This window comes from Cynocephalus volans, chromosome 10 (genome assembly GCF_027409185.1).
Source record: "Cynocephalus volans isolate mCynVol1 chromosome 10, mCynVol1.pri, whole genome shotgun sequence".
Classification (NCBI taxonomy): domain Eukaryota; kingdom Metazoa; phylum Chordata; class Mammalia; order Dermoptera; family Cynocephalidae; genus Cynocephalus; species Cynocephalus volans.
The window spans coordinates 104,170,993-104,196,683 of NC_084469.1; the positions used below are offsets into that span (position 1 = coordinate 104,170,993).

The 25,691-nt window shown below is 43.1% G+C and overlaps 2 protein-coding genes across 2 annotated transcripts; one reads left to right on the forward strand and one right to left on the reverse strand.

The window, feature by feature from the left end:
* Positions 1-208: 208 nt before the first annotated feature.
* LOC134387260 (zinc finger protein 709) lies at positions 209-24,671 on the reverse strand. The gene is made up of 4 exons (XM_063109719.1): positions 24,569-24,671; positions 4,646-4,772; positions 4,398-4,458; positions 209-3,004 (listed from the first exon to the last, which is right to left on the reverse strand). The coding sequence occupies exons 1-4, from the start codon at positions 24,638-24,640 to the stop codon at positions 1,267-1,269; spliced, it is 1,998 nt and encodes a 665-aa protein (XP_062965789.1). The 5' UTR covers positions 24,641-24,671; the 3' UTR covers positions 209-1,266.
* LOC134387261 (WD repeat-containing protein 82-like) lies at positions 14,192-15,137 on the forward strand. The gene has a single exon (XM_063109720.1). The coding sequence runs from the start codon at positions 14,192-14,194 to the stop codon at positions 15,131-15,133; it is 942 nt and encodes a 313-aa protein (XP_062965790.1). The 3' UTR covers positions 15,134-15,137.
* Positions 24,672-25,691: the final 1,020 nt, after the last annotated feature.

Sequence of the window (25,691 nt, forward strand, 5' to 3'; positions counted from 1 at the left end):
ATTTTCTTTTTCTTTTTTAGGACAGATGACGGTACAGGGGTCAAACCCTGGACCATGGTGTTATCAGCACCATGCTCTAACCAACTGAGCTAACCAGCCAGCCCCTACAGATCTCTATACAGATCTCTAAAGTCTATTATCCAAATCATAGCCAGAACAAATGTCAAATAGCAAGGAGCAAAAGATGAAAATAATTCAAATGAGATTCTACATGATTTGCACACACACAAATTTATAACAGGCATTTACTAGCACAGAAAACCGAATAAGTCCACTCTGCCCTCCCAAAACTAAGCTTTTTTTCAGTCAGAAAGAAATATGGGTAAAGTATATCTAGTACCTGCCAAAGCAAGTCAGTAGGAAAATCCCAACAACCACCAAGTTATCATTTTTCAATGTCCCCTTATAGAACAATTTAAAAACCGTACAAAAATTAAACCTACTTACACAATAAAAATACACTTCAAGTCACTCATGAATCTAACAGACTTCAAAATGGAAAGAGAAAAATTTAGTAACTGATTTAATGAAAAAACACTACCTATTAAAATTGTGTACTATTGCTTAACGAGGGCTTACAGAATTCTCACCTCAGTGTCCATTGTGAAAGTAATAAATACAAATGCATAGTCCAAATATATACTTTAAGAGCAACTGATAAAGATAATATGCATATAAGACATAACATTTCTACATTTTGTAAATTTTCTGAAACAATGTTTATCAATTAATTTTCATCAGGTTTTCCCAGATTATCTACATTTATACAATGTCTCCCCCATGGGAGTTTCCATAAGTTTGAAGTTTCACATGAATATTTGTTAAAACTGAAAACATTCCATTATTTTTCACTTTAATAGAGTTCCCATCCATCATGCGTTCTCATGTTTTATAAGGATGTGGGCCAATTAAAGGCTTTCCTACACTGCTTACAATGAAGAAGTTGCTCTCCAGTGAGTTTGTTCATGGTTTCCAAATAAACTGGGACAAGCAAAGCTTTTCCACATTCTTTACATTTTTAGGGGTTTTCTCCAGTATGCACTTTCCTGTGTCCTCAAAAGGTTGTGTGATCACTGAAGGCTTTCCCACACTGCTCATGGTGATAGGGTTTCTGTCCAGCAGAAGTTTTTTCTGGTATTCACACCTAAACAATTCAAAGTTTTCCCATGTTTTATATTCACAGGTGTTCTCTTCAGTGAGTCCTTTCATGTCTTCAAAAGGAAATGGGAAACTGAAAGCTTTAACACATTGCTTACTTTCATAGGGTTACTCTGCAATATGAGTTCTTTCATGTATTCGAAAGGAACGGGAACACTTGAAGGCTTTACCACACTGTCGACATTCATAGGGTTTCTCTCCAGTGTGAGTTCTTTCATGGATTCGAAAGGAACGGGAGCAACTGAAAGCTTTATCACACTGTTTACATTCATAAGGTTTCTCTCCGGTGTGAGTCCTTTCATGCATGCGGACAGAACTGGAACAACTGAAGGCCTTACCACATTGTTTACATTCGTAGGGTTTCTCACCAGTGTGAGTCCTTTCATGTATTCGAATGGAACTGGAACAGCTGAAGGCTTTACCACATTGTTTACACTCATAGGGTTTCTCTCCAGTGTGAATCCTTTCATGCATTCGAAAGGAACTGGAACAACTAAAGGCTTTACCACATTGTTTACATTCATAGGGCTTTTCTCCAGTGTGGGTTCTTTCATGCATCCGAAAGGAACTGGAGAAACTAAAGGCTTTACCACACTGTTTACATTCATAAGGTTTCTCCCCAGTGTGAATTCTCTCATGCATTCGAAATGAACTGGAACAACTGAAAGCTTTACCACACTGTTTACATTCATAGGGCTTCTCTCCAGTGTGAGTCCTTTCGTGTATTCTAACAGAACTGGAACAACTGAAGGCTTTACCACATTGTTTACATTCATGGGGTTTCTCTCCAGTGTGAGTCCTTTCATGCATTCGAAAGGAACTGGAACAACTAAAGGCTTTACCACATTGTTTACATTCATAGGGTTTTTCTCCAGTATGGGTTCTTTCATGAATCTGAAATGAACTGGGACAATCAAAGGCCTTCCCACATTCCTTACATTTATATGGTCCATTTCCAGTGTGCATGATCATGTGTCTTCGAAAGCTTGGAAGAGAAATGAATGCTTTCCCACATTCCTTACAATCATATGGTTTCTCTCCAGTATGTATTCTTTCATGTTTTCGAAAGGAACTGGGAAAACTAAAGGCTTTACCACATTTTTTACATTTATAGGGTTTTTCTCCAGTGTGAATTCTTTCATGACTTCGAAAGGATGTGGGACAACTGAGAGCTTTACCACACTGCTTACATTGATAAGGTTTTTCTCCAGTGTGAGTCCTTTCGTGTATTTGAAAAGTTTGGTAATATCTGAAAGCTTTTCCACATTGTTTACATTCATAAGGTTTCTCTCCAGAGTGAGTTCTTTCATGGTTTCGAAATGAACTGGGATGACTGAAGGTTTTTCCACATTCTTTACATTTATATGGTTTCTCTCCTGTGTGCATTCTCATGTGTCCTCGGAAGGTTGTATGATAAATGAAGGCTTTCCCACATTGCTTACATTCATAGGGTTTCTCTCCAGTATGGGTTCTTTCATGTATTTGAAAGGAACTGGGCCAGCTGAAAGCTTTACCACACTGTTTACATTCATAGGGTTTCTCTCCAGTGTGAGTTCTTTCATGTATTCGAAATGAACTTCGAAAGTTGAACGTTTTCCCACATTCCTTACACTCATATGACTTCTCCCCATACTTGTGATACTCAAATGGTTTGTTTTCAATATGAGATTTCATGTGCCTCTTAAGAGATGAATGACACTTATAGACCCTTCCACACACACTGCATTCATATGGTTTTACTCCAGTAAGAGTTTTTTTGTTCAGTTTAAGATTTGGTGTCTGACTGGAGTTTTCTCCAAATTGACTAACTTCTTTCCTTTCACAGAGTCTCTCTACAATATGACTTCTGTAAAAAAATGAGAGGCACATTATCAATGGCTTTTTTATTATTTTATAATTACTAATAATTATTAAAATTTTAACAACCATTAATAGGTAGTAGAATTACATTTTTGCCATTTTCAGAGAACATGTATGTAATAAGTGCTCTGGAAGAATACTTCACCACAGTTATCATCAAAATAATGATATTCATAATACAGGTTGAGTATTCCTCATCTGAAATTCTTGGTACCAGAAGTATTTCAAATTTCAACTTTTTTTTCAGATTTTGGAATATCTGCATATACATAATGAGATATGTTGGGGATGAGACCAAAGTCTAAACACAAATTCATTTATGTTTCATATATGGCTTATACACATAAACTAAAAGTAATTTTATACAATATTTTTAACAATTTTGTACATGAAACAGAGTTTGTATTCACTGAACCATCAGAAAGCAGAGGTGTCACTATCTCAGCCACTCATGTGAACAATCTGTGACAGGCATCACCGTCATTCCTAACTGTGAATTTATATGCTTCTGATAAGCAATCATTTTCTTAGGGCCGGCCCGTGGCTCACTTGGGAGAGTGTGCTGCTGACAACACCACGGCCACGGGTTTGGACCCCTATATAGGGATGGCCGGTTAGCTCACTTCAGTGAGCGTGGTGCTGACAACACCAAGTCAAGGGTTAAGATCCCCTTACCGGTCATCTTTAAAAAAAAAAAAAAAAAGCAATCATTTTCTTATGCTCATTCACATATAAGTACTTAACAGTAAAAAATATGACATACCATTAATACGGTGATAAAATAATGTGTTCAGGATAACTAAGTAGCACAGAAGCATCACCAGAAAACCTGTAATAGCTGTTAAACAACAGCAGACTGAATAAACTCTGTGTTGTGCACCTATTTTTTTTTTTTAAAGATTACTGGTAAGGCGATCTTAACCCTTGACTTGGTGTTGTCAGCACCATGTTCTCCCAAGTGAGCTAATTGGCCATCCCTATATAGGGAACCAAACCCGTGGCCTTGGTGTTATCAGCACCACACTCTCCCGAGTGACCCACGGGCCGGCCCTTGCACCTATGTTTTGATGGCGACGTGTAATATAAGGTAAGGTGTGGAATTTTTCACCTGTGGCCTCATGTCAGCACTCAAGAAGTTTTGGATTTTTGTATTAGGAATGCTCAACTCGTATGGAGGTTCTTAACATTGTTTCCAGTTGAAATACTTTTCAAATATTGAACATCTATGTCACTTTTAGGAAAACATTCTTGGTGAAAATCTTCTAAAAACAAATAAATATGAAACTGGGCACATATGTTTTGTTCACTTGTTTTTATAATTTAATGATATACTAAGATTCCCTCATGGGACACTACTCTCTTTTGTGAGTACGACTCACCTTAGGTTTCTTTCCTGCTGTTTGTACTGATCTTCAATGTTCTGGTTTTCCCATTTTTTCCCTAAAATGTAAACCCAGAAAAATTATTAGAAATTATAATTAGGTTATAGGTCCAGGATGAGCTTGGTACCCAGCCAGCTTTACTTACCAAAGTATTTCCTTTCCATATTCCAAATCTGTAACCTCACTGATGAACAAGAAACACTTGCTCTCTAATTGAATAAGTGAGGGAATAATTTCATACTTACCTACAGAGGCCAAGTTAATGAAGGTTTCCTGCATCACATCTCTGTAGAGTTTCTTCTGAGAAGGATCCAGCAAAGCCCACTCCTCTTGGGTGAAGTTCACAGCCACATCCTCAAAGGCCACCAAGTCCTAAAACATCCCACATATGAGTAAAGGAAGATGGGTGAGACTGATAGCACTGGGGATCTGTACTAAATTCATTAGGAGGTTCACATATGATTATGTGGTCTCCAAACATATATTCTATAACTTGGTTGTCAGAACTCATACTCTCTGTCCACACTCACTTCATAAATTTGACAATACCATGAATACATGGTGTTTTAGTCCATTTTGTGTTGCTATAACAGAAATACCTGAGACTGGGTAATTTATAAAGGAAACAGGTTTATTTGGCTTACGATTCTGGGACAGCTGCATCTGGCATGGGCCTCAGGCTGCTTCTACTCATAGCAGAAAAGCAGCAGACAGCCAGGGGGTACAAGCAGATCACATGGTGAGAGGAAGCAAGAGAAGAGAGAGGAGGTGCCAGGGTCCTTTAAACAATCAGCTCTCACGGGAACTAATAGAGCGAGAACTCACTCGCTACCCCTCCTCCCCCAGGGAGAGCATCAATCCATTCATGAGGGATCCACCCACATGACTCAATCAGTTTCCAACACTGCCACATTGGGGATCAAATTTCCACATGAGTTTTGGAGGGGATAGGACATTCAAACTCCATCACATGGAAATTATTTTTACATTTTTATAATAATCACTTCAAGTCTTATTTGTCTCCAATGATAGGTACACTACACTTTAGAGAAATTCTATATAAATGAAACAAATACTTCCATTTTAAGGTCAACAATTACTTGCGAGAAAAACTCCTTCATCTCCTACCTTATTATACACCATAGTACTCAGCATTCCATGAAATACAGGGTTGAATCTGTATAAGGTTTTAATGAATGAATACATACTGAACAGCCATAGCTTTTTCTGCTATTCCCATGATTACACATGTGAGGCCAGGAGGCCTGTGGAAATCCAACTTGTAACATCTTGCTGGCCATGTTGTCCTGAGTATTACAGGTCATTAGTAATAGTCAGATCCAATTAGCTAAATGAAAGTATTCTTTTAGAGAAGTGCTCATTTTAACTTGTATGTGTAACATTTATCACAGACTCAGTTTTTCCTTTTTCTCTCTATCTCATTTGATGGGACTAGAAGGTTACTGAGAAGTTAGAGCAAAGGCACAAGGAAGGAGGCATGGTAGCTTAGACCTCCACAAAATCCCTGTAATCATGAGCCTCAGAGCTGCTTCCCATCAATTTTCAGCACACATGGGACTGAGATGATAAGATGCTAGAACAGCTCTTTCCCTCAGAACCATAATGGTGTACCCCAGCCTTGCTGACCTTGAGGAACAGGTTAAGAGTTATAATTTGCAAAGGAGTTCACTAAAGTCCACAATGGTTTGATGGCAAATTTCCAATGATTATAAAATATATAATGGGTTCAGCAGTGCTGTCCTCCAAAAGGATATGAAATCCTCTTTTTCAATTTCAAGAGAAAGTGATTCCTGACCAAGCATTCCAGAGGCTGTTCTCCCAACATCTCTCATTTTGAGCTCCCATGAGGTGCACAATAGCATGAGAACCCAACACCTGAGCATAGGAATCCCTCAGCTGCATAATTCCCTGAAACACTGGTCTCTGAAAAAGATTATTAATCAATTGACATCCATGTGCTCCCAAACAGCAATTCTGATACCAGAATTTAAGTATTTGGTAAAACAACAACAGAATACCCACACCCCTCTTGTTGGCGGGTCCAGGGAATAAAATGAACTGCTTGTGTCAGTCCTGATCACTCCTTGTACAGTGTGGATCCATAGCACTTGCTCAAAGTTCTACTCTCCAGTGTGCAGAAGGGAGTTAACATTAACAGGCCTGAGACTGCTTATCCTTAGAAATGTCTGCTCACAAAATTTGTCTTTTGCTAATGTCTGGGAAGTGAGAATCGGGGAGGGACCCCACCAACCTAAGTGATAAGAGTAGTTCAGTGTACCTAACCTGTTTATGCAAATGATAGAATATTTATTGAACTCTTGTTTTCCTTCTGAGAATCTGTACTTTTTTACATGCTAGGCAGAGGGTACCTACTTGATCAGCCCCCAAAAAGCACTCTGAGCAATGAGTCTCTACTGAGATGATACTTTGTATGCTGCCACAACTTGTTGTTTGGGGAATTGAGCCCATTCTATGTGATTACATTAAGACATAACATTTGGAAGCTTGCACCTACTTTCCTCCAGACCAAATATAACTACTAAATAAGACTAAAGAAAGATAATTAACAATACTAATGGAAAAAATTGTATTGGTAATGTCAAGGCAGAAAAACTAAGTAGAAAGATGACATATGTTCTCAGAACAAACTCAATGTCACCAACCTGCCACCTCTCCCAAGTGATATTTTTAAAAAATTCCATAAACCCCCCAAAAAGACTTTTTAAGAATAAAGAAAACTACTTCTCTAAACCTAATAGGAACAACAAATGTCAAACAATGGCTGAAGTCTTTTGAAGAACAAGAGGAAGGCTTGCCTACTTGCCTAACATACATCAAGGATCTTCAAACCACAGTTGACCCTTGAACAACACAGGTTTGAACTGTGTGGGTCCACTTACATGCAAATTATTTTTCATTAAATATATCGGAAGATATTTGGTTACGTATGTCATGAATGCATGACATACGTAACCAAACAGTTAAGCAGCCTACCTAACAGCAGGCATTAGTAGTTAAGTAGTTAACTACTAGTTAAGTAACAACACAGTACCCCTGCAGAGCCTGCAGCACACAGTGCAGTGCAGCCACAACCTGGGGGAAAGTGCAAGACATACTTAAGAAATAGCTAAGTGGTAAGTTTTGGGGGAGTCAAAAGTTACACAAGGTGGGGGGGTCAGTGTCCTTAATCCTCACATTTTTTAAAGATCAACTGTATACTATTCCAAACAGCATGACACTAGCAAAGAGATAAACAAATTCACCAATGGAAAAGGAAAGCATCTTCAGTAAACCACATTTATATGGAAAGTTGATTAATGGCAGAGCAGCATTGTAGAAGAGTGGAAGAGATCACTATCACTTATGTAACAAATAGGGGAGGGACAAATTGTTACCTAATTGGAAAAACACACCGTATCATCTTTATTCTACGGACAATAATCAAGTTAATGTAGATTTAAACGTGAGAGATAAAACTAAAACTCAGAAGTAACAGGCAAATTTTTTTTATGTAAAAATAGGGAAAATTTTCTCATGTAAGAGACACCATAAAGAAAGAGACAGAGCTTAACCAACTGGGATTTTACCAAGGCCTAAGTGACCTGGGGGAAAGGACTGAGAAGCACATGTGAAGATGATTAAGTTTCTTTTTTCTTCCTCTCCTGACACAGAATACCTGGTGTCTTCTCCAACACCAACTAGGTGTCCTACAATTAAGGTTAACACTAACTACCTAGAGTACTGCTCCCACATCAGATGCCAGCCACAAATGGGGTGCCCGGGCTACCCACAATCTACTTGGCCAACTACAAATTCAGAGGTTCTCCATACCCCTTCAGGTACAATAATTTGCTAGAACAAGTCTTAGAACTCAGAAAAGCACTTCACTTACTCTAGAGGATATTTTAGCCTCTTGACACCTACAGATAAAGTAAATACCAAACAGCCTAAACACTAGAAGGATAAACCTAAAACTTCACACTAAAGGCCTATTTACCTCAGGTTCTTTTCCTCAGTACTTCATGTCCAGCTTGCAACAAAAATTACAAGGCATACTAAAAACCTTAAAAACAGTTTGAAAAGACAGAGAAAGGCAGGATAAATGCCAAAAACAACAACAACAAAAACACCTAGGCATATCATATTCAAAATGTAGAAAAATCAGAGAAAAAGAGAAAATACTTAAAGAAGCCAGAGGGTATAAAAAAAAACCCTTAGTTATAGAGAACAAAGACAGATTTAAATTGGACTTCCTTTGAAAAACCATGCAAGCAAGGAGAAGAGTGAAATATTTAAAGTGTTAAAAGAAAAAAACCACCCACTTAAAACTCTGTATCAAGCAAAATTATTCTTTGAAAGTGAGGGAGAAAGAGCTTAGACAAAGAAAAATTGAGGGAATTTGGTACTAGTACACTTGCTTTGCAAGAAATGTTAAAATCAGTCCATCACAAAAGGGTAAATGATAAAGAAAGGTAGAGAGGAAAGAAAAAAATGAAGGTAAACTAAAATCATTGGTTTTTCTTATTGCTAATTAATCTGAATCTGACATGTTGAGAGGATAAAAAGATGGAATCAGGTAAAATGTTAATTAAAGTCAAAGAAGTCAAAAACAGGTCAAAGACAAAAAAGAAACATACCATACCACCTAGCAGGCAAAAAACTCCCTAAGTATTTACATTAGGAAAGTAAGAAAAGGCTGGATCCAATCAAGATGGCGGAATAGACGGTCCACAGCATCACTCTCTCCCACAAATCAACCAATTTACAACTATAAAAATGTAACATCAGCCAAGCCAGGGCCGCTGGAGCTCAGGGGAAGAGGAGGAGAGACCTACGGAGTTCATGAAGGCAGGAGAAACTACGATGAGAGAAAGAAAAAGCTGCTTTGAGTGTTTTGGGCCGTGGCTGCTTTAAGGCTCGAGCTCATGAGCACATGGAGCAAGAGCCACAGCTGTGCCCTTCAGATGGAGTTACTTGGAGGTGGCAGGAGTGAAGAGGGCCTTGGCAGCCCCCAAGACAGCAAGACCACTAATAGGGTTCCCATGGACCCACGCAGGGGCGAGGAGCCAGAACAACTGAAAAAAAAAGGGAGCCATTCAGAGGGTGGTGAGTCATTGCAAGGGACTGGCGCATGGGAAGTGTTTGGAGTATGGGCCGTGGGGGAGATGGGCCCACCAGGGGAACACTGGGACACAGCAAGGACAGCTGATCTGCCCCCCAATCAGCACAGGACCACTCAGAGGAAACTGGTTGGGAATACAGAATTGCATGGGGTTCAGTTTGACGAAAACTCAGGCCCAGATCAGAGATTCTACAGAACACAGATCTACCAGGTCTCTGGAGAGCCAGAAGTACCTATAAGGTCAACCATTAAAGCCTGAGCTGCACAAAAAGCCTTCCCTAGGGAAACAGCAGCAAAGTAGCAATTTAAACAACCACACAGCTCAAGTACTGGTTCCCACAGGAAGTTCCCCCATGTGAAGCAAAGGACAAAAAATTAGTTCTGGGCCAGGCACACCACCAACACCTTGGGAACTGGAGGCTTGGATCTGGGGACTGGAACCCACTCCCACTTCCAGGCAAACTGCACCAGTGCGTCGGGGCCAGCCTGGGGACCTGAAGCATGGAGAAGAGGACTGGACGCCCCTCCCACAACCAGGCACACCACCCCAGCACCTTGGGGCCTGCCTGGGGACCTGAGGCAAGGAGAAGGGGAACAGTCCTCTCTCCCACAACCAGCCACACTGAGCCAGCATGGTGGGGCCCACCCATGGACCTGGGGTATGGAGTTGGGGACCGGACCTCTCTCCCACAACGAGGTACAACATGCCAGCTACTCGGAGCCCACCCAGGGAACCAGGGCATGGAGAAAGGGACTGGACCTCTCTCCCACAACCAGGCACACCATGCCAGCACCTTGGGCCCCGCCCAGGGACCCAGAGCATGGAGAAGGGGACAGGACCACCCTTCCACAACCAGGCACACTGGGCCTGAGCCTTGGGGTCCACCCAGGGACCCAGGGTATGGAGAAGGGGACTGGTCCACCCTCCCACAACCAGGCACACTGAGCCTGTGCCTTGGGGCCCACCCAGGGACACAGGGTATGGAGAAGGGGACTGGACCCCTCTCTGACAACCAGACACACTGCACCAGTGCCTCAGGGCCTGCCCAGAGTCCTGAGGCATGGAGAAGGGGACCAGACCACCCTCCCACAACCAGACACACTGAGCCAGTGCTTTGGGGCCCACCCAGGGACCGAGGGTATGGAGTCAGGGACCGGACCACCCTCCCACAGCCAGGCACAACATGCCAGCACCTCGAAGCCCACCCGGGGTCCTGGGGCATGGATAAGGGGACTGGACCTCTCTCCCACAACCACGCACAACATGCCAGCACTTTGGGGCCTGCCAGGGGACCCAAGGCAAGGAGAAGGGGACCAAACATACCCCACAACCAGGCATACCACCAGTGCCAAGAGCATGCCAAAAACAGCACCCCCACGTGGGTGGCCCACCACAGTCACCACAATAACCATGTCTGCTGCAAAAGCGGCTAGACAGCAAAGCCACCACGCAGATGGTCCACCAACCACTGGAGTGCATTCACATAAGAGTCACCAGCAGAGACAAGGAAAAGAAGAGGATGTCTCTTTCCACAAAACCCATTTCAGAGTGACAGAAGAAGCATCTGCTCTATGATAATATTGGGGGACCTGATCACATCTCTCAGCATTGGACAGATCATCTAGGTAACAAGTTAACAGAGTAACCATTATTCTTTCAGAAGGAGAGAAGAAACCTAGGCAATTAGAGGGTGGAGGGGGAGGGAATGGGGGAAGGGGAGAGGTTGGACAAGGGGCATAAAGAATAATTATGATTTGTAACAATATATATGCTAGTAATACTGATTTAATCAATGTATCTCAATGTTCAACCCCAAAAATATGTATAATCGATTTTGATTCAATAAATAAAATAAATTATTTTTTTTTTAAAGTAAAGGAGCAAATTAAATTCAAAGTAAGAACAATAAAAGAAATAACAAGAGAAATTATACAAAACCCAAAGCTGGTTCTTTGAAAAGATCTGACAAAAAAAAGAGAGAGAACAGAAATTACTTATATCACAAATGAAAGTAGGGGAAAATAATAATGAAAAGCTATTGACAAAATCCAACATGCATTTATGACAGGAAACTAGGAACAGAGTGATCTTCTGCTTTTTAAGAAGCACATCTACAAGAAACCTACAGCTAACATCATACTTACATGTGAGAAACTAGACACTTTTCTGGGAAGATAAGGAACTAGGCAAAGATGTCTCCTCTTATCACTCCTATTCAACATTATAATTGAAGTATAATTAATGCAATAAGACAAAAGGAAATAAAAGGTATACAGATTGAGAAGGAAGAAATAAAATTGTCTTTGTTGAATATGATTGAATATGACATGGCTGTCTATGTAGGAAATCTCAAAGAATCCACAACAAACTCCAGGAACTAAAAAAAAAAAAAGTCATAGTAAGGTTGAAGGACACAATGTTAATATACAAAAGTCAGTTACTTTTTTATAGACTCACACTCATATAGTCAACTGATCTTTGACAAAAGACCAAAAGCAATTAATGAAAAAAGATTTCAACGAACAGTACTGGAAAACTGGACATCCATATGCAAAACAAAACAAAACAATAAAAAAAACCCCACAAATTTAGACACAGACTTTAAACCTTCAAAAAAAATTAACTCAAAATGTATCATAGACCTAAATGTAAAATGCAACACTGTAAAACACCTAGAAGACAACATAGGAGAAAATCTTAGGTAACCTTGCATTTGGTGATGAACCTGTAGATAAAAGCAAGATCCATGAAAGAAAAAAATAACAAGCTTGACTTCACTAAAATGAAAAACTCCTGCTCTGTGAAAGCTCCATGTTGAGAGAATAAAAGGCTGTACTGTGAACTTGGTATACACAGAAATGTTACCTCAGTTTCTATTTGGGTGCCTGTGAGGCAGGCAAGAGGTTCCCAGAATATTTTACCACAAAGGGGGACCTCTTAGACAACCACCCAAGAGTTTCGGAACAGGTGCAGATGAGGCTAACTGATGGCCACTGCTACTTTCTGAGGTTTGGTTAGTCGTGCAGACCCTTGGATCTGGTTATTTATCAGGGAATGTCCCAATTAAGAGATGAAAAGCAGCAACTCTCCAGAGCTCTATCATGTACAAATGTGACAATGTCCTCTGTAAAGTCTCCAAACTCCCTACTGCTGTTCATTCAGTTATTCCCAAGGAGCTTTCCAAAGAGCTACGGAGTCTGGGGAGGGGTAACTCGTCCAGCACTATGGCATCTGGAAGGCATGGAAGAGAGGGGAGGCTGCCCTCTCCTGTAGGTTGGACAGGTAGGAGGGCCAAGGTTTGACTCCATCATGTCACAAGGAGCTGTTGGTAGTCGAGCAGAGTTTATGGGGTACTGTTTCCAGGAAATCAAGGAACAATGGGCAGCTGGGGAGTGGGTCAAGTGGTCAGAGCCCGAGAGAGTTTCTATTTTCAGGATAGTCTAGTGCATGGTGGTAACTGCAGCTCTACCGGCATTTAGGGTGAGACTAAGGGCAGTTTCTTGCCATCAGAAAGCTATGACAACTTATGATAACCATGGATACCTCCAGGAGGCATAAGAATAGGTTGCTACAGGCCCCATACCAAAGGAGTCTCAGAGGCCAGCGATAAGAGTGCCTGCTGTATGGCAATTTGAAACAGAGCCTTTTATTGTAGGGGGACCCCTTTCAAGGCGAGCCAATTTGCAAGTAACAGCATAAATGGGCTTAAGTAAAAAACAAGGAATAAGTTGCCTCCAGAACATCAAAAGAACCTAGAAGATGTTGCGGATGTTGAGAGGGACAATAAGTGTTTCTTGTTGGTATCAGGGATGGAGCAGCCCTCATTTTATAAAATAATTCTTAGGACTATAACCAAGGCATAAGGGTCTCTCATTTTATGTGTGGGGAAATGGCCCATCCACTTTTTGTAAGGTCTTTTTTTCAGTATTTGTATGTCCTCAATAAATGTCAAGTGAAGAAGGAGGATGTAATTAACGTAATGTCATACCTGTGTTTCTGGAGAGAACTGGACGCAGTTCACATCTTGCCTGCGTGGACTGTGTGCGATGACAAGGCTGCTGAGGTTCCCTGTGGGTAACCAGGTGAAGTGGATCGTCACCCTGCAGGGGTGAAGGCAAGCTGTAGCGAAGAGGCTGCTGAACCGAGCCCTGAACAGAACAGCCCTGTGGAAGGCTGGGATAGCAGCTTTAGCGGTTGCTGACTGGGTAGTGTCAGTGACTTCCATACTGCTGGGTATTGGGTACGCGGGTTACTGGGCGCAAGCACAGCGTTAAGGTTGCGGGGACCCACGTGCGGCATCATCCTTTCCAGGGCGGGCTGTGAACTGGGGCCGCACTGGTTTTCCCGGCGTGCGCCGCGGCCGCGGCTCCTCACCCTCGGCTTCGGCTGTCGCCCAAGATGGCGGACACGATGAGGCAGCACCGCGCCGGTTGGCCCTGAGGCGACTGTGAGGACAAACGGTCGGCGAGGCCCCCAGTCCAGGAAGAAGAGCGTTGCCCGAGCAGGAGGAAGAGAAGAGGCGACCTGACCGTCGGCCACTCTCCCGTTCGCCACTGGCGCGGCTCCCTCCCCTCCGGATTGGCCCCTCCGCGGCCGCCCGCCAGGCCCCGCTCGCGCCCTGCTCCGCCGCCACCTTCAGCCGCCGCCATGAAACTAACGGACAGCGTGCTGAGGAGCTTCCGCGTCGCCAGGGTGTTCAGCGAGAACTCGGACAAGATTAACAGCTTCGATTTCAGCCCCAACGGCGACGCGGTCATCTCGAGCAGCGACGACGACTCCATCGTGCTCTATGACTGCCAGGAGGGCAAACCAAAGAGAACCCTGTACAGTAAAAAATATGGCGTGGACCTTATCAGATACACTCATGCGGCAAACACCGCTGTTTACAGCTCTAACAAAATAGACGATACTATTCGTTACCTGTCCTTGCAAGACAACAAATACATCAGATACTTTCCTGGACATAGCAAAAGGGTGATAGCCTTGTCCATGTCACCTGTGGATGACACTTTCATTTCTGGGTCTCTTGATCAGACCATTCGACTCTGGGATCTCCGGTGTCCCAACTGCCAGGGTCTCACGCATCTACAGGGCAAGCCAGTCTGTTCTTTTGACCCAGAAGGGTTAATTATCGCTGCGGGTGTCAACTCTGAAGTGGTCAAACTTTATGACCTTCGTTCTCTTGGTAAGGGGCCATTTGCGACCTTTAAGATGCAGTATGATCAGACTTGTGAGTGCACAGGACTTAAGTTTAGCAATGACGGAAAGTTCATCCTCATCTCCACCAATGGCAGCTTCATCCATCTCATTGATGCATTCAAGGGAGTGGTGATGCACACATTTGGGGGTTATGCCAACAGCAAAGCTGTCACACTGGAGGCTTCATTTACTCCAGACTCTCAGTTTATTATGATTGGTTCAGAGGATGGCAAGATCCATGTCTGGAATGGAGAGAGCGGTATAAAAGTAGCTGTGCTGGATGGTAAACACACAGGCCCCATTACCTGTTTGCAGTTCAACCCCAAGTTCATGACCTTTGCCAGCGCATGTTCCAGCATGGCCTTCTGGTTGCCCACCATTGATGACTGACTTTGATGCTACTTGGCTGTTTCCATACAGTAAAGGCTGCCAGCAGGAAAAAAACTCAGAGGGGACTGAGATAATAGTGGGATTGGATCATTTGACTGGGCTGGAGAACATCCTTTCACATGGCTGGCCTTCCCATGGATGTGCTGTACATCTGCTCAAAAGAAAAAAATTACTTTGCTGAGATTCTTCAAAAGGATTCTTGGTGCGGCAGACTCAATAGGGATTCAGCTTTTCCAGCTCTCACTACACCAAGCTCCTTCAGAGCAGTGGCCAGACTTATGATTAGTGGGGCTCTCAAGACGCCTTCAATTTTGAATGTATTTGCTGCTGAGGGGCCGGTGAAGTTGTCAGTTCTGCACATCCCTTCTCTCACCCCCATAAATCCATGGGAAGTCACAGTTCTGGTTTTGAGATGCTAGGGCAGCTCAGTGCCCTGTGCCCTCACACTGCATGTCTTGTTACTGGGTCTCCATGTGTAATTGTGGCATTATTCCACAACCGTCATGTTTCTTTGGTGCCAGACTTTTACAGAAATATATCTTGGGGTCAGAGAAAGGGACAGATACAGAAGGACCTTGCTTGCCTGGAAGCCTTGCAGTTAGTGTGTGAGGGTGGGTGGTCTGGGCAGGCTTCAGGCTCTGGGTGTTGGGTAGGAAAAGGCCCAAAAGCCTGAAAGGGAGGGAAGGTGATAGCAAGTAAGTTCCTAGGGCTGGAAGGTTTAGCAGCAGCCTGGTGCAGTCCTCCGTCATCAAGACAAACCTGCAGTTCTCCTGGGTGCCTACCAAGCTTTGTATGAAAGCAAGGTAGGAGTCTGTTTTTGTACATGAGCTGCATCACGCTTTCCTGTGGGTCAGTATTGTGGAGTGAGTCTGAGTTGTTTATACTGATGCCTTCCCTGCCCACCACAAATTGTGTACATAGTCTCCAAGTGATACCACCCCTTTTCGCAGCTCCCAACCAAGAGCTGATTCCAGGCCTGTGTTATGTTATATTTAGCTGTTTTATATATGACTTTTGATTTCTATTGTTTGTATCTTAGCACAGTGTGTGCACCTTCACTTAAATATATCTGTGCATACATATATGCACATGTATGTGTGTATGCATCTCTCTCTGTCTCTCTGTCTCATCTTAGTTTCTCAGAGTTCAGCTGAAGGAGATGGAGTCCTACAACCCTGGAGAAAGACGCATCCTTGCTAATAGTGTGGCTAATAGCCACAAGTGTTAGTGAGTCTTCCCTATTACATTTTTTTCCCTTTGGAAGACTGAATGAAGCAAAACTTCTAGTGTTTGCTGTTTCCATGGCAGCTAAGTGAGGGTCTTGGAATGACTCCCTTGTGTTCTTCAAGCCAGACTTTGGGGCCCTCTTTGCAGTATTAGCCCCTTTTTTGCCTGGTGATGCTCTGTCTGCATCTGTGTGTGAGTCACTCTTGCATGGCTTGTGTCTGGTTTGTGGCGAGTATGCTAGAACCAGAGCATTTTCAGTTTGTTAGAGGCTTCTTTGCCATTTACAGGTCACTCCCATCTATCTGGTATGTCTGCTTTATTGCTACTTCTTGCTTTCTCTTGGGAGAGGAAGGAGCTCTAGCCAGGCCCAGGATGAGATGAGCTGCAGCTGGCTCATGGCCTTTTCTTCCCCTGCATGGCCTTAGAGCAGAGCAAGTGGCATGTTGACTAAGCCTCCAAACATACATTTATGCAGGCAACACTCCCTGCAGATCCAAAAACTGAGGTTCTCAACAAGGTTACGACTTGCCCAAGAATATATAGTTCCTAGTGGGTAAATCAAGCCATCACTGCTTCTGTTCAGCAGCAAGAATAGGCTATGAGTTGTTAGCACTTTTTTTAAAGCAATTACTTTTTGTCTTGTTCCTCAAACTGAAAAGGCAAGAGGCATACACTTTTCCCAAAGGTAGACTGGAAAGTGCAGCCGCTGTGGTACTACCCACTGTGTAGCTCTGCCTTCCCAGAGGGGAGGAACATTTAGAAACCAAATGATCTGAGCTGTTACTGCCCACCCTGGCTTTTCAGGGTAGAAAATTCATGATAGAAATAACTGTTCAGAGAGAGTGGTTGGAACTGTGGGTTAACACGAAAGGCTGGTGCTTTAACATATCTGCAAACAGAGCAGCCACCAAGTATGACTTGCTTGCCCAGAAGCAAGAAAATGATCTGTATTTTAGTACCTGTGTTTAAAGTATTCCCCGTTGTAATCATAATTACTGCTTTTTAAGGAAAAATTGGGAATTTTAAAAAGAATTAGTTTGCCACCCAAATGCTATCACTGTTAATCTTTTGGTGTTAAATGTTCCACTAGACATTTCTGTGCATAGATTTTTGGAGTGTTTACATAGTTGTTATTCTACTGTATATACAATTTTATGTCCCTTTTGTACTTAACATATAAACATTTTTTCCATGTTATCAGTCTTAAACAGGAAAAAAAAAAAAAAAAGGAGAAGCACTGGGAATAACCACTCCCTCACTAAACAAGTTTTGTATAATTCTTTTCAATCCGTCAAGGCCCTGTTCAATTTACATTGGACCATATTAACTCATTTAACTGGAGAGTAAGTTCACTGGGGTCCCATTCTGTCAAGCCAATTTATATGTGCCAAAGATTTGACTTAAATTTCATTTATGACTCTTTGGTTCAGAGCTTATCTGCTTACTATGGGATATTTTAGGACAATGGGTGCTATGACCACAGGGAATTTAAGCAAGGCAATAGTTATGATGATTAAGGCATACCTATCTGTCCTCTATTTCATATTCAGTAAAACCCCTAAGGTCATTAGAGGTAACTTGTTCATATTTAGAGGGACTCCTGAGTATAACTGTAAATTGAGCCCTGGTATTCACTAACCCTATAAAGGTTTGCCAATTAGTACATTACATAAAATATTAAAATTAATACAGAACCTATGATGTAGAGGCCCTTTTTTTATTGTGTAAATTCTTTTAGTCTGTTTCAGTTAACCAATTGGGTCAAATTGTAGACCTCTGTTTCAGAACTTTTTCTTTTGTTCCTTCCCTCTCTTCCTTCCATGGTTTCTTTTTGCCACTGGATATAATTTGGAAGGAGAGGGGTGTCCTATCTACACTAGTATTTATAAATTTTTTCCTCCAGAGAGCCACAAATCACTATCATCAGGCTTAGGGACCTTCCCCATAACAATGATTGCTTTATAGGGTTTAGGAACCCCGGGCTTATATTGGCTTTGAACAAACCCCTTACAGTGTGACAGGAGAGCCATGGGTGTTGTTCCCTACAACTGTGAGAGTCAGCATCCTTGCTGCAATACAGGCAGAGGCAGCAGCAACAGCGCTTATGGATACTGGTGAGCCCTGTGCTATTAGGAGTGTGGATTCAGCCCACCATCTAATGGCTACCTGTTCCCCCACCCTTTCTCTCTCTTTTAAAAATAACTGCTCTTGAAAGTAGTCTTTCCCATGAGCACACTGTATATTGGGGCCAAAGCAATGCAGTAGTTACAGCTTCACTAGAAAATACACAGATAAATCCAGGCCAAGACACACGACCTAGGGCCCCTTTAAGGGGGGGCCTCCATCCTATTCCATCCATACTCCTGCTCCTAACTACCAAGAAATTATCAAAACTGCCAACTTGGGTCTGCTGAACCTAGAACCCAGGCTTGGTAGAGCTCAACATGTAACTGTGGGAAGGCAAAATATTTTGGCCCTGAAATATATTTCTTTGACATATTTCAAGAAGGCTAATTCAGAAAGACTGGAAAAAGATTGGCCAGGTTGTTTCTTTGTTGATATAAATTTATGTCTGCTGATGCACCCCTCCTTTGGCTGCTATCTATTCTTTCAGAGGGCAGCTATGAGTTTATCAAGTATTTTTATTTGCATACAAAATGTCTGTATTTAACTTCTTACTTCCTTCTATTGCCTGTAACAACACCTCTCCCCAGAACTTCAGAGACACCTGGTCTCAGGCCATTGTTCTGGGGTTTGTACCTCCCCCCTCCTTCTCTCTCTCATGAACACTGGTATATAAGCCTTGTTACCTCCATGGGACCTTTGAGACATTACTGTCTTGTGATGCCCCCATGTTTTGCCTTCTCATGGCACATTAAATAATAAAATTTGTTATCCCTTTTCTTCATATTGACCTAAATTTGTCAGTGATTTTTATTAATGAACCTTCAGAGGTGAAGTTTTCCTCTACTTTCTTACACTATACAACATAGAACACAGCTCACATACCAGCTCAACAGCAAGCAGCATCTCATACTGCATGTGCTGGCCATGAGGCAGGAGAGCAGGTCAGTAAGTCAGAGGACAGACCCATGGGGTGGTGGTCAATGTCTGAACAACATGCACACAGCGACCATTGCTATAGTCATCTGTAGGGGTGTGGTTCAGATGTTGCATGAAGAACACACAAGGAAGGAGTGTGAAAAGGCTTATTATGACTTACATGATTGAGATTTCTGGGGAAAGCAGGGCAGACCTCTCAAGCAGGGTGTGAAATGGCTTAAGAGAGCTAAAAAAGGAGACTGGTCTGGGGTTTTTACTGTGGATGAGGCTATCAAAGAGTTCCTGCTGAAGGGCAGGAGCCTCTGTGGTTTGAATCTCCTGCCCCCAGACTTTTTCAGCTTATCCAGATGTGCAGCACAAAGAGAAGAGAGAGGGGTGCGGCTTATACCATACACAACAAGAATAAAAACTGTGATGTCAGACTATTCATTATAAGAACAAACATGGGTAAGAAAAATATGCACTCACAATTGCTTGTTTTTATAAAAAGAAAGGTAACAAGCTGAAGAGAGTGACTCTATTTTGCTAAACTTCTAAATTAAAAAGTTTTTTTTCTTACTCTCGTAACCTGAACCTAAACCCAGGTAGGTGGCCATTCTTTACTAGCTTGCTAACTAGATCTTTTTTGAGGAGCTGAATCTGTGACTTGACTTCATGGAAGATGGTCACCTTGAATCAGCTCCCACCCCAAAAGTTCTTTGATGTTTATCTGCAATTTTATGATTATGCCTACACATCCTGCTTAGATCAGCATGAATCAGCCCCCTATCACCCATCTCTATAAAACTCTTTGGCAAGTCTGGGAAAAGTGGAGATGGTCTCTGAGACACAAGTCCTCCATTTCCCCAGGCTGCTGGCTTCCTGATTAAAGGCTACCTCTCCTTACACCAACTCTGTCTCTCAACTATTGGCTATTGAGCAGTGAGCAAACGGACCTTTGGGGTTTCAGTAACAGAAACACTGACAGGATGCTCAAGAAATTATCAAAATTGGCGATTTGAGGGTGGCTGGAACAAGTGTACAGGAGTGGATTAGGATGTACTGGCAGGAAGTTTTCTCAAATAAGTTACTATCATGAATTTTTTTAACTTCCACGTGCATTATTTCTTTGGGATAAACAGATAAATTTTTATAAGCCATATTTTACTACTTAGTAATCTATTTTTAGTTAACTTACTTTTGCTTTTTTAAACAATGCAAAATTTTCTAGAGCCAGCCCGTGGCTCACTTGGGAGAGTGTGGTACTGATAACACCAAGGCCACCAGTTCGGATCACTATGTAGGGATGGCCAGTTAGCTCACTTGGGAGAGCGTGGTGCTGACGACACCAAGTCAAGGGTTAAGATCCCCTTACCGGTCATCTTTAAAAAAAAAAAAAAAAAAAATACTAAGACTTCATCCTTTAAACATCAACAGTTACAAAAGTGCAAACCATAAATATGTACATTTTCTAATCTCTATGACGACAAGCTGCATCATAGTGTGAACTTCCATTATATCTCACACGGGGGGTGGGGTATTATCAAGAATGGGTACCATATTATAATGCATTAGGTTTGGGCCTAATCTCTTAAATATATTAAGATTTTCAAAGATAAATATTAGCTTTGAATAGTTTTCTTCACATGAATGAATTAAAACAGAAATTCATTTGTTTTCCTCGGTTAAAATGGGAATTCATTTGCAATAGGAATAGTATAGTTACTTAAATTTCAAAGTTCTCTAGGACATGAACGTACAAAAACTGATCTAAAAATGCAAAATATACCTGAGAACACTCAGGTTTACTTACTCATCTCATATCTTGAGGTTCTCTTGCCTAAAAGGAACAAATATTCTGTTTGGTTCCAGAATTTTCTTGCCTTAGTTATACCATGTCCCTCAATCAACTTACATTTTCAAACTTAAGAAACTAAAAATCTTACACACACCCACAGAGAATAAAATTACAAACTGTTAACAGAAACTAGAATTTAAGTGCCACAATATTTAACAGACAAAGGAATCCGAAGGAAAAAAAACACAAATAGTACTTGAATCTGCTCAGTTAAGCAGCTTGCTTCCCCAGAGTTCAGAAGGAAAAACCACATTTAGAAGGTTAAACACATACACAAGCTTGGGGTCCACACTCTCCCTGTTGGGATATAACCCCTACATGGTCAGCCCCTGGTCGTGGAGGGTGGGGGACCTGAGCAGCCAGAGAAATCAACTCTGGGACCTCCACATGCCCTTCTTACCCCCAGTGACAATGAATAGGTCTCTCTATTTTCACAAGTAAGGAAACCCTCAGCTGGATCCACAGTAAGATTCTGACCCAAATGAATTCCCAAATTCATTAACACTGTGCCCAGGAGACAGAATTTGTGACCTTCACAGACTTTCTCAATTTGGAAAAATTACACTGGGTGCAACCATGTTATGGATGTGAAACTCAAACCTCATGCCTAAACATAGGCCAAGGAAACCACAATTACAACCTCAAAAAGGGCATTACCCTCCCACCCCCCACCCCTAATGTGCAGGTGTGTCCCCAGCTTTCCAGGGCTCTTTAGCTTCTCTCAGTACAAAGAGCTCCTTCCTTAGTGGGTGTGAGCAGGCTGGGACAACCGGCAGGGGAAGGCTCCCCAGGAAGAACCAGCGAAACTTCAATTACTTCCTTTTGCAAGGGTGGCTTGAGCTTGGAGTCACTGGCCTCAGGCCTCTGCTTCATATTTTGTGGCCTGGACCACCACTGATATTTAAATGGGACAAACCCAGTGTTTGAAGAATCCAGCAAAATCACTCATATACTTAAGTATAAAAAAGGATGAAAATTGTAAGATACTTTTCTTAGCTCAACAAAATTTACAAATATCTACTTGTTTTCCTCAGAAAATGAAAATATCAGTTAATTATTATTTTCATGGCAAGAAATAGTTTGGTAAACTATTAGTCATGAAAGGGACCTTAGCCAGAAAAACAACCATCTTTGGGGTAACCAAGGCCAAGCAAAACATTTCAGTCAGCCCTTAACTTGGAAGCTGATAATTATCAGTTCCTCTAGATTAGCAGAAGAATTGAGACTGCCCGGAGATGAAATCACTGCCTCTTGTGTCGATTTATTTCAGAGGGGGGTGCACCTACAATTAAGGACTGAAACTAAGTTTCTTGTTTTTCTTACCTCTCTAATTGCCTGCAAACAAGAGGAGACATAAGAGAGAGGCAAAACAACCTAGCAGGTTGTAAACTCCTCCTCTTACTTAAAGGAAAACTGCATTCACGTTAATTAGAAATCCAAGTCAGGTATTTTTAAGATGTTTGACTAAGGTTATTACCCTTGAGCTCTCCCTAGGAGATAAGGACTCAAACCTCGAGGTAACATCAAGGACTTGAAGCTGACCACAGACTCTGTGACACTGAAGTTTCCAATCCATCATGGGACCCCGACATTTGACTCAGACCGTCTGCTGCTCCCATACTCTTCCCCGCCCTTTTTTCTTTAGAACAAAGACCTTTACCTCATCTTCCTGCGTCTTCCCCTTTATAAACCCCAGAACAGGCATCAGAAGGTGGGATGATTTTAGCCCGGTCATCCCCCCGATGCCGGTTATCTGAATAAACCTTTTAATCCTTGAACCAACTTCTGAACTTTCGCGTCATTTATTTAATGCGAGAGGGCAAGCAGAGACTGGTCTGGCGTTAATAGTCATAGATGAACACCTCTACGGGGTTGTAAGTCTAAGACTTGGAATTCCATTTCAGACCAAGCAGAAGAGAACACGCCCGAGAAACTCACTACTTTGTTCAAGACAAGAAAAAAGAATTTTTAATAAATACAACGTAATACTAGGATATTTTATTTTTTTTAAACCTGGTACCTTTCTTGCCTCTTTGAAAATATATTACACTTTCACTCAAGCACTCTTGGTTATATAATTTTGCATTTATTTTAGAAAATGATAATCAAATACGCGCATAAATCTTTTCAAAGTGACAAACCCAGGCAGGAGCAGTGCTGACCACGAACTGTGCGGAAATGACAGATCACCCAGGAAAAGTTCCAAAGAGGAGCCTCAACTCAAAGGAGTTCCCATAGGATGTCAGGTCCCAAAAGAGATAACTGGGAAGAGGCACAAACATTTTATACACCACAGCTCTAGGTGCTTATTCTCTGCTTTCCTCTCATGTAAATATGCATAAACATAAATTAAATGTTTTAAAAAGAACCAACCATTCCTCTGCGGAAAAAAGATAATTACAATACTGCCTCTCGCCATGGGATCTTGCACTCACCGGCTGCCCGCCGCCTTCCACCAAAAGCAGAAGCAGCCTGAGGCCCGCGCCAGGTGCAGCTGTCCCAGAATCGTGAGCCAAAAATAAACCTCTTTTCTTTGTGAATTACCCAGTCTCCGGTGTTCTGTTACAGCAACACAAAAACGGACTAATACAGGAAACTGGTACCGAGGTGTACCAGACTGCTATACAGATACCCGAAATGTGGAAGCGGCTTTGGCACTGGGGAGTGGGTAAAGGGTGGAGGAGTTTGGAGGACTCAGAAGGAGCTTGGAGGAGAAAAAAATAAAAATAAGAAAATACTGCCTCCAGTTGAAAAGCACCACGGAGGACAAACAATTGACAATGATGTTGTAAATTGGGGAGGAGAATTCGGCGTTTGCGAATGCAGGGAGGGATCTGGAAATTCAGACATTTACTGCAGCCACAGGAAGAGCTGGGCTGGGGGCAGGGTCGCGGATTGGAGACGCTGCTTCCCAGACACTTGGAAGACTCGGGGAAAAGAGTGAAACCTGAGGACAAAAGAGAGGCAGAGGACCTCCCTCGCTCGAGCCCCACGGCCTGAGTCGGGTGTCCGCTGAGGACCCCGCCGTCACCGCACACTCTGGGGACACGCGGGGCTGCCCAGAGAGGGCTCCGGGCCGGGCCGAGGTCGCCGCCGCAGGGACAGGACAGGACGCCCGGGGTCCCGGCCGCCGGCCCTGCCCCACCCTGCGGCCGGAGGGGACCGTGGGCCGCGCTGCGCCGGCGGCGGACTCGGGGCCGCAGACTCCGGGGCTGAGCGCGGGGAGGCCCGGGTCCCGCGGCCACGGCCGGCTCCGGCCGGTTCCAACCGGTCCCGTTCCCGTCTCGGGACGCCCGCCCGACGCTCACCATTTCCCGGCTTCCGGGAGGTCTCGGCGTCCTCACTTCGGCTCCCGCGGCCCGCGCAGGCCCCAGTGACATCTGAGACCTGTAGCCAGCGGTGAGGCCCGAAGCTGAGCGCAGCCGAGAGCATAGCGTCGCCCTGACCGTTTGCGCATCGTCGTCCCCGCCCACCTTTCCGGAGGCGCCTCTGATTGGACAGCGCATGCAGACCCGCCTCCTTTGAGTGACAGCCGGGCCGGAAGTCGCGTCGCTGAGCAGACACAGCGTTCGCCCTGGGCCAGGAATCGGTCCCTGGCAGGACTGTTTGCGTTTAAACAGGACTTGTCCGGGGCCACTAGTGTCTGCCCACAGCACCTTCTGAATGCGGGAACGCAAGTGTGTGCAGGTAATCCCAGCCTCAATTTCCACAGAAAGCAAAGCCCTTTGTCCGGAGCAAGAGGGGCGCTCAGGCCATGGCAGATTCAAAGGGGAGGATCAGATGTCCTCCCGCTCTTGGCATAAGACTGCGAGGCCGCTCGTGGACTTGTGACCCTTGTTTACAAATACAGACACTTAAAAGCGACCTGTTCATGTCTAACAAAGTGTCTGGCTGCATTCTGATCTTTGACATTTGATATTTAGCTTTTACCCATCCTTTTCTCACCCCCACTCTGGGACTTTAGAAAAAGAATCCCTCGGACTCCAGAGCACTTGGCAGTCTCCGGTGGGGAGTTTGAACCCCCCGGCCCTAGGCCGAACGGCGGGATTCCTCTCAGACCAACCGCAAGCTATGAAATGTGTTCAATTAAACTGTGAGGTGTACGTTTACACTGAAAGGAAACTTATTTTGGATTAGTTTTTGACCGTGTCCCTAGAGAACTTTGAAATGTAAATGGCTATGATATCCATAAGGCCATTAATTCATGTTCTCACTTACAGCAGAAAAAACAATAATGTTATGTATATTTGGGATGTACCTGGAAACTCTTAATATACTTAAAAAACTGGATCGAAACTCCTAATGCACTTGTTTATTTATTTAAGCAGCTTTATTGAGATATGAACATACTACACCATGCATCTCTTTAAAGTTTAGAATTCAATGTTTTTCAGTATATTCGCAGATACGTGCAATCATAACTAAGTTTTA

Coding starts and splice junctions, on each gene's coding strand:
- LOC134387261 (XM_063109720.1), top strand. CDS start 14,192: ATGAAACTAACGGACAGCGTGCTGAGGAGCTTCCGCGTCGCCAGGGTG.
- LOC134387260 (XM_063109719.1), bottom strand. CDS start 24,640: ATGTCACTGGGGCCTGCGCGGGCCGCGGGAGCCGAAGTGAGGACGCCG. Junction 4,773..24,568: donor CTCCCGGAAGCCGGGAAATG/GTGAGCGTCGGG, acceptor GGGATGTTTTAG/GACTTGGTGGCCTTTGAGGA. Junction 4,459..4,645: donor CATTAACTTGGCCTCTGTAG/GTAAGTATGAAA, acceptor TTTACATTTTAG/GGAAAAAATGGGAAAACCAG.